This window comes from Myotis davidii, unplaced genomic scaffold, assembly GCF_000327345.1.
Source record: "Myotis davidii unplaced genomic scaffold, ASM32734v1 scaffold1284, whole genome shotgun sequence".
Taxonomy (NCBI): Eukaryota; Metazoa; Chordata; class Mammalia; order Chiroptera; family Vespertilionidae; genus Myotis; species Myotis davidii.
Window position 1 is genome coordinate 418,537 of NW_006295187.1, and position 9,725 is coordinate 428,261.

At 35.9% G+C, this 9,725-nt stretch overlaps 1 protein-coding gene across 2 annotated transcripts in view; it reads right to left on the bottom strand.

Annotated features, from left to right (window-relative positions):
• SLC33A1 (solute carrier family 33 (acetyl-CoA transporter), member 1) overlaps positions 1-9,725 on the bottom strand; it is a 22,565-nt gene that overhangs the window by 2,509 nt on the left and 10,331 nt on the right. For both annotated transcript variants that reach the window (XM_006769894.2, XM_015567914.1), the window contains exons 2-5: positions 8,252-8,442; positions 2,605-2,789; positions 2,229-2,346; positions 1-153 (exon numbers count right to left, since the gene is read on the bottom strand). The exon at positions 1-153 is cut by the window's left edge and continues 63 nt beyond it. In XM_006769894.2, the coding sequence (XP_006769957.1) occupies positions 1-153; positions 2,229-2,346; positions 2,605-2,789; positions 8,252-8,442 (647 nt within the window). The remainder of the gene's footprint in view (positions 154-2,228; positions 2,347-2,604; positions 2,790-8,251; positions 8,443-9,725) is intronic.

Consider the following 9,725-nt stretch of genomic DNA (forward strand, 5'->3'; position numbering starts at 1 on the left):
GGGATCCACTAACCAAAGGGCTACTGTAGAAGGCCAGTTTCCTCCCAGATTGGACACAGTGTTTAAAAGGGTCATATATGTTCCTCCAATAAGTGGATCACTAACCTTTGCATTAAAAGCCATTATGGAAACATACATACTGTACAATGTAACCTACAAGGAAAATGTAAAACATCTTTAATATGGTTGGGCTTTATAAAGCTATAGTCTAAATTAAGAAAATCAAAATTACAAACCTTAAAATTAATTTTTATGACCCTTATTAAACTCAAGTAAAAAAACATTTATTGAACATTTTTTATTGACTAGGCTTTAGGCCAGATCATGACAATATAAAAACGACTAAGTCAGTCTCTCTGTGCCCTTCAAGAATTTATTCTAGGCTGGGAAAATAGGTAATAAATAAATATGTTGAAATGCATTAAGTATTCTAAACAGAAGGATACAAATTGTACTACTGGGGCTTAGATAAATGAGAGCTTAATTTACCATAAGTAGTCAAGGAAGGCTCAAATGAGAAAATGACAGATGAGGTGGCTTTGAAGCAATATGCAAAACCCCATATTTGTACTGTACCTAAATATCTATATATATATAGAGCCAGGGTTTGTAACGTCCTTTTGTGCACTGGGCCTCTAGTATCATATACGTGTGTATATTTATTTTATATGTATATATGTATTATACATGTAAGCACTCAAATATAATTTTTGTCTATATACATAGAAAAAAAACATTTCAAAATGTATGTGACAAATTGAAGAAAAAAAAATCTTAAAGGCAAAAGTGCTTAAGAGGCAAGAATTAACCCTCCATTTAGGAATATGGAAATAAACCATGCTTCCAAGACAGCATTCCCTTGAATATTGTCCCATGGGATGTTACAATACCAAATAAGACTGAGAAACACTGTTACATAAATTAAACAGGTCCCTTTCACTGTAGGCCTTTTGAAAGCCTTTAGGATATAAACTCCTTAGGGCAGGGATTTCAGCATGGTTTACTCACTGTTATACTTTAGTACTTAGAATGTTTTCTATCACGGAATCAGTATCCACTTCCTATTTGTTGAAGGAAAGATTAAGATGCTACATAAAGAGGGGTTGTGTCATGTATCATTTCTCAAATGTACTTGGCCTTGTACCTTTTCTCCCACAAAGCATCTGGTTGTCTGGGTTTCAATGACTACACTTTAAAAAATTCTCTAATGAAATCTAAAGCCAAATGAACGATTTTTGGACTACTACATCATAGTTTTCTTTTACTTAGACAGGTAGTAAAGCATTTGTTAAGCTAAAGCACTTCTTTTAACTTTTATTTAACTAAGTCTGTGCAAAACAAAAGAAAATTACATTTGACACCCTGGCCTCGATGGTTTACATAGTTAGTCAGACATGATCCATGGAGTTCTTTTAAATGAGACAATTGGATGCAAAAAAATTATTGAGATTATTTGGTGGACATATTTTTAGTTTCAGTTAAAAACAAAGTGAAGAGTTGATAAATATAACTTCCCAAATGTAAGTATAACTTTCAAACGTTTAAGCTAGGTTTCATTGAAAAATCCAAAGCAACTCTAAAATACACATTAGCGATAACTGCAGTTGAGTCCCAAGGATTCTGCTGGGCATCTGCCATTTGCTTGAATCACTTGCCCCCAAACGAAACCCCATTGTGCAACAGTAGCTTAGGTGAGGCTACAGCAAAGTGGGTATCACTTTTTTTAGGGATTACAAACATATTTAATAAAGAAAGAAAAACAGATTGACACACAGCTTCCAAAACCACAAAGAGTAAGTTATAACTTTCAAACCAGAATCTAAACCAAAAACCTGTAACCTTTAACCCAGTAGCCATCCTTATTTTTTAATACTTTCAGAAAGAAAAAAATATTGGGACTAGAGGAAAGAAAGAACTCAAGTCTAGGGATGGACTGAGAAATACTTAGTAAGGATAGAATTACTAATTTGAAATAAATTCTGAAATGTAAAAAATATTTGTCAAATGAACAAAAAAATGAAATGAATAAAGAAAAAACTCTTTTCATTAATAGAACTCATTAAATCAAAAGTAGTAAGGGTTAAAGGACACTGTCAAATAATTTCATTGTCAGATCTGTGCTTAAATCTTAAAACTTATTATCATTATTTTAAAGCCACTGTAGAAAAATGTCTTTTTTTATTTTACCAAGAACAGTTTACTTCCTCAGAAAACTACAAGAAGCTTACCTGGTGTAACGCATAACTCAGCAGCAGCATGATATAGTAATATACAGGGAATCCCCCTTGATGTTCTACTTCAGGAGTCCACCAAACCAGAAGAGCAAACTCTAATCCAAGCAATAATCTATAGGGGGGAAAAAATGGAGCTGACTTCCATTTTAGGTTAAAAAACAACTAAAACAGAAATCTGTGTGTCTACCACAGGAAAGAAGCTTGTATCTAAAACCTATTAAGCTAAAAAAGAGAGAAAAGTGTATATAAAAGATATTAAAGATGCTTTCAAGCCTTTTTCTATATATACTCCACACACAGATATTAGTGGCACTAATGAATGTTCCTCATTTAACCTTGCTTATTTAAGAAGATTCTGTTTTGTTTTTACCTGTAGGGCATGGCTTTGTAAAATACATCTAGTGGCCGGGGGCCTGAAGTGTATTTGCTGATAATCAGAGGCAATATTATCTGTAAAGGAACCATTGGAACTGCCAATAAGGCTAAATGTTCTTTAGGTACTCCCTCTTCTACCAATTTCAGTCCTGTTACTGCATCTGCTGCTGAAAAACCAATCTGCAATATAAAAACAAAAAAATATTTTAATTTGTGACTTAAGAAATATTTTCTTCCAAGCATATGTAAGTTCTCAATAAACTCAATCTCATGATTAACCCCTGACAGTTACAAGTATGTTATTATATCTGGTACAACAATCAAGTTAGAGAAGGTGCATTTTGCCCTATGGTCTACTGACAATATTCAGTGAAAACAACTAAAAATTCAGCACTCTTAGGAACTGTAGGTGGCTCTAATTACAACAAAATTTCTACTTCAAAAGTTCAATCTGTTGCCAAAACCGGTTTGGCTCAGTGGATAGAGCGTCGGCTTGCGGACTGAAAGGTCCCAGGTTCGATTCCGGTCAAGGGCATGTACCTGGGTTGCGGGCACATCCCCAGTAGGAGATGTGCAGGAGGCAGCTGATCGATGTCTCTCTCATCGATGTTTCTAGCTCTCTATCTCTCTCCCTTCCTCTCTGTAAAAAATCAATAAAATATATTTAAAAAAAAAAAAAAAAAGTTCAATCTGTTAAAATAAAGTGTCCAAATCCAAACTTACTGATTTGTTTAAGTTTTTTAAAAAAGTCATTAATTGACTCCAAATAAATCTGGTTAAAATGGAGAATACACAGTTTTGATGATTTATGACTGACCATAATACAAATTTCAAGTCTCCTAACATTTCAAAAGTAATTCTGAGAAAACATTATATCTGAGAAGTCGAATAAAATGAGGGAGAAGAAAAAAGTATAGTTAGATTAATTCTTAAAAACAACAACAAAAGTAAGGATGGTAAGAGTAGTAAGTAAAGGTTGAGGTGAATTAAGATATCCAGATAATCTCAACTTATTTCCCCATAAATTACTTTTTAATTACAAAAGGAAAGTAATGTTATAATGGGTTAACAAAGTAATCAAAGTTAACAGCAGTTAGTGGAATAAAGGAACATGAAATAGCTTCTGAAGTAATTCTTACTTCTGTGATATTTCTGACATATTTATATAAATGAGTCTAGAAATTAACATCAGACAAACATAAATGAAAGACCAATATTCTTTTAAAAATGTCCAGGTCATAAAGACCAAAGAAAGGCTCATGCCAAATAAATGTAAAGTGTGGTCCTGGGTTGGATTCCTAACAAGAAAAAAATAGGTTATAAAGGCTATTACTGGAACAATGGGAGAAATTTAAATATGGACTATGATTAGGTATTAATATTGTATCCACTTAAAATATCCTGCCCTGGCTGGTGCCTCATTAGATTGGAGCACTGTCCCATACATCGAAAGGGTGGCGGTTTGGATTCCCATTCAGGGCACATACCTAGATTAAAGGTTCCATCCTGTAATGGGGCGCATAGGGGAGGCAACTGATCTGTGTTTCTCTCTCACATTGATGTCTCTCTCTCTCTCTCTCTCTCTCATCTCTCTTTCTCTTCCATCCTCTCTCTACAAATCAATGGAAACATATCCTCGGCTAAGGATAAAAAAAAACAACCCTGATTATTTTATTACTAGGGGCCCGGTGCACGAAATTCGTGCACGGGGTGTGTGTGTGGGGGGGTGTCCCTCAGCCCAGCCTGCCCCCTCTCACATACTGGGAGCCCTCAGGCGTTGACTTCCATCACCCTCCAATCGCAGGATCGGCCCCTTGCCCGGGCCTGACGCCCCTGCCAGAGGTGTCAGGCCTGGGCAGGGGACCCTCATTTCCCCCCATCACTGGTTCTGCCCCCAGCCCAGGCCTGATGCCTCTGGCCCAGGCATCAGGCCTGGGCAGGGGACCCCCAGCTCCCCGCGGTTGCAGGCTCTGCCCCTGCCCAGGCCTAATGCCTCTGGCCTAGGCGTCCAGCCCGGGCAGTGGGGACCTGCAGTGGCAGCAGGGGGCCCTACGATCGCGCGGGCTCCGCCCCTGCCCCTGCAGGACACCTCTGGCTGAGGCGTCCGGCCCGGGCAGCAGGGACCCGCAGCTGCAGCAGCCCCGCGATCGTGGGCTCCGCTTTAGGCCCAGGCAAGGGACGCCTAGCTCCTGGGACTGCCAGCTTCGACTGTGCTCAGCTCCCATCGCTGGCTCCATCCCTACTTCCTGCTATCACTGGCCAGGGCAGAAAAGGCACCTGATTCTCTGATCATGGCTGGGGGGCAGGGCAAAGGCAGCCCCAGCTCTTAGCTCCGCCCTGGGTTTCTGATCACTGTCAGTGGCAGGGGGCTTCTTCCTGCTTTCCCTTTCGCCTCCCTGCATTGTGCCTACATATGCAAATTAACCGCCATCTTGTTGGCAGTTAACTGCCAATCTTAATTGGCAGTTAATTTGCATATAGCCCTGATTAGCCAATGAAAAGGGTAGCGTCATACACCAATTACCATTTTTCTCTTTTATTAGTGTAGAAGTGTGGCTTTGCCATTCTTAGGAAATACATACTTATGGTATTTATGGATAAAGGGTCATGGTATGTACAAATTACTCTCAAACATTTCAAAAAAAATAGGTAATAGAGTGCAAATTTACAAAGTAAAGGGGAACTAAAAGTTAATGGAGAAGTTGATAGGTTATATGTGAATTCTTTAAACAGTAAAATTTTAATAAGTATGAAACTCTATCAAATAAAAAAATTGTTTAAAGAAATATACTTTAACTTATTGGAATGGAGCCAAAAAGTAAATTTCACCATAAAAATATTAAAGGTCAAAGATATTTCACTTAAGTCTAGAAAATAATTTCACTCATTCTCTTTGTAAAAATCAGATATGCAAACTCACTTCAACACTTAATCTGTCTTAAAACTGGTATAGATAGGAGATATTTGTTATAGACACAACTAACAGCAACCTCAAATCTAGGATATTTAATTTTTTTAAAAATATATTTTATTGATTTTTTACAGAGAGGAAGGGAGAGAGATAGAGAGTCAGAAACATCGATGAGCGAGAAACATCGATGAGCGAGAAACATCAATCAGCTGCCTCCTGCACATCTCCCACATGTGCCCACAACCCAGGTACATGCCCTTGACCGGAATCGAACGTGGGACCTTTCAGTCCACAGGCCGACGCTCTATCCACTGAGCCAAACCGGCTTCGGCAAATCTAGGATATTTAAAAAATCAAAATTCTACAAATTTAAAGAAAAAGTCAACTCTGAATATTCATATGGCCATAACCATATGAAAAATGCTCAACTTCTTTAGTCATCAGGGAAATGAAAATCATAACCATAATGAGATGCCTCTACATACCCACCAAAAAGGCTAAAATTGAAAAGACAATCTGTTCTCAAGTCTGTGAAGCAACTGGAACTCAAATACTGCTGATGAAAGAATTGAAACAACAACCTCTTTGGAAACTTGTTTGGCAATATATACTAATGCAAATATTTATGACCCAATAATTCTACACTTAGGTATTTACTCATCTAAATGTTCACCTAAAGTAATATATAAAAATATTCATACAAACAATATTCATAATAGTCCAAAAGTAGAAATAACCTCAATATTTGTTGATAAAATTGTAACAAATTCATACAATGGAATGCTATAAGCAATGAGATGAACAAACTACTGCTAAAATTAACAATATAGATAAATTATACAAATACAGGGTGTCCCAAAACTGTATAAATACTTTGAATACCACTATTAATTCCAATGGCTTATATCTGAAAAGAAAGAAACATCAATTTTGCCATCAGCTGTTAAAGTGTGTTTTGGAACACTCTGTATAATGTTGAGTAAAAGAATATAAGAGCTAGACATAAGAATACATACTGGATATTTCATTTATATAAAAATTAAGAGATTTCTGATACTAAAAGTTAAGAGAAATGTCACTTTTGGTGAGATTTACTTTAAAAGGAGAACATGGGATTCTAGACTCTGTAACTAAAGTACCTCCTTATATATTACTGGGGACAGTAAAAATTATTATAATCTTTTAAAAAGTAATTTAGCAATTATATTTACTGACCCACTAATTGCCTATTTAAGAATCTATTGTTAGGAAATAGAACATCAAAGAAATACTTATGCAAAAAGTATTCACTAGAACATTTTTATAATTAAAAACACTAAGCAAATTAAATATGCAACAGAAAAATGACTGAATAAATTATGGTAAATTTATACAATGTGACAATTATATAGTTATTTAAAAGTTTTCAGCCCTAACCGGTTTGGCTCAGTGGATAGAGCATCAGCCTGCGGACTCAAGGGTCCCGGGTTCGATTCCGGTCAAGGGCATGTACCTTGGTTCCGGGCACATCCCCAATGGGGAGTGTGCAGGAGGTAGCTGATCAATGTTTCTCTCCCATCGATGTTTCTAACTCTCTATCCCTCTACCTTCCTCTCTGTAAAAAATCAATAAAATATATTAAATAAATAAATAAAAGTTTTCAAATATGATTTAATGATACAGGCACATGGAATCATAAGACAAAAATATGATAAAAATTTATATACAGTATGATCCTATTACACTTTTAAAGTGTTTATGTTTATATATAAATATATATAGCATTAATACCAAATTGATTATAAAAGTAATTTATTGTATTTCTGTATATAAAGTATATGTATGCACACACATATAGGGGAAAATATACCAAAGAAAATATACCAAAAATGTTTCTGGTCAAGGGCTCTATATGTAATTAGTTAATATAGTCTTCCTTGAACTTTTTAGCATTTCCTACACTTGAACCTTAAGTTTCTCAAGTTTAAGCCTCCTTCATGTTTCCTTAAAATTTAACCCACCTTATCATTAGAGAGGAGGAAACATTATTTCAAAACACTGAAGCTACAACTTTTACCTCAGAGTTGTCAAAGATAGTTGTAAAGTGTTTATGTAGATAAGTTTAAATATTAATATGAAATTCCTATCACTGATTTTAGATTTTAGGAGTATTAATTTCAACAATAGCAATAGCTCATTTTAACAAAGTATACTCACCTTTCTTCTAGCATTATGTTTTTAAAATGTTTTAGAGCTATAAGATTAGGACATCTTAATACAGAAAACAAAGAATAAAATCAACATCACCAAAATCCCCATTTCTTTTATGGTTTAAATAAACTTGTAATAGTCATATATTTCTATATCATTGTAAATCACATCTTAAGTAAATAATTGTACTATATCTGATGTTAAATGTATACTCATTATAATAATAGAGAGCTATTATTTTTTTCAAGGCAGTCACTTGTATACTAAGCATTAATATCATTCATTAAATAAAAGTTCACTTTTACTAGACTTACTTCAAATTGGTATAATTCTTTTCAAAATCCCAAACATTTGGCTTACTTTGAAATTATATTTGATATCATCATACCTTTTAAAACACATTTAATAAACCGAAAATTGTTTTTTGTTGTTAAATTCTAATAGTAGTGGAAAAGAACCTATGATATGAAAAGACAACAGAAGTATTTTACCATATTGGTAATTATAACAGAATGGTAAATTAGCTTTATAAATCTCTTACCTTTGCAGTTAGAATCAGAAGGCAAAATGTCAGAACTGCCGGCATTTTTATAATTGCAAAAAGCAGCTTGTAAGTATCTGTGATACCTTGCGTTTCTTCTTTTCCTACTGATACCTCTTTGTTTTCTTTTTTCACAATGGCAACTAAAGTTGTCGTTACCAAAAATACAGCTCCCCAGAAAAAAAGGAAATCTGAAATTGAAAATGTTAAAATCATTAACTTTTGAAATGGCATAACTTCATTGATAGTATATAATTCTATATGTAATTATAGTAACTTTTCCTCACAAAACCTTGGTTTAAAAAAAGTAACACAATGTGCCTATCGTGTTTAAGGTACCATAGTACCAGGCAATACAGATGAATGAGGCAGTTCTAGCTCTGTTAAAACATATATAGCACAGACTCAAACAAAGGGGGGAAAAAAGGGTTACAGACATTTAATGGGTCAAATGAAACAAAAGTGTCATTTTATTCAAGAAAAGTTCTGGGACACCCTACCCAATTTGGCTCAGTGGATAGAATGTCAGCCCACGAACTGAAGGGTCCTGGGTTCGATTCTGGTCAAGGGCACACACCTTGGTTGCAGGCTCAACCCTCAGCCTTGATCCAACCAATTGATGTGTCTTTCTCTCATCCATGTTTTTCTCTGTCTCTCCCCCTCCCTTCCACTCTTTAAAAATCTATGTTACTCCCCGGTGAGGAGTAACAAAAAGAAAAAAGAAAGAAAAAGTTCTGGGAGATGATTTTCATATCCCATAATCAGTCATAATTCTTAAGCACTTAAGCCATTTTAGTTCTTTATTAAATCATGACAATTTAGATAATAAACAGGTGATATTTTTATTTTTAAACTTTTTTAAAAACTGTTTAAGAAAAGTCTTCTCTTTTCAATACTGAGATACAGAAACAATTTCTCCATATTTGCAGTTGCACAATGGGGAGACATGAAGATTACTGTTTGGGTTGTTTGGTGAAAGACAGCTGGACCATCAGCCATTATTTTGAACAAATTAAGCAGGGGAAATGAATAATGTTCTGAAAGATTCTGTGTAATAGCTAAAAATAATAGTAATAATAAGGGCACCACCTACTGAGTATATTTAATGTGCCATAAGTGTGCTGAGCATTTTACATATGCCATCTCCTTTACTGCAACAACCCAATAGATTAGTCCCCATCCTAATATATAAAAAGCCAGGGGTCATCACGATCAAAACAACCAAATGGACGACCGAATAGCAGCCTGCATGGGGCAACCAGGCCAGCAGGGGGGTTAGTGAGAGACAACCAAACGAATGAATAGCAGGCTGCGTGGGGCGACCAGGCCAGCAGGGGGGTTAGTGAGAGACAACCAAATGACTGAACAGCAGGCTGCGTGGGGCGACCAGGCCAGCAGGGGGGTCAGGGAGGGATGACCACATGACTGAACAGCAGGCTGCCTGGGGCGACCAGGCCGGCAGGGGGGTCGGGGG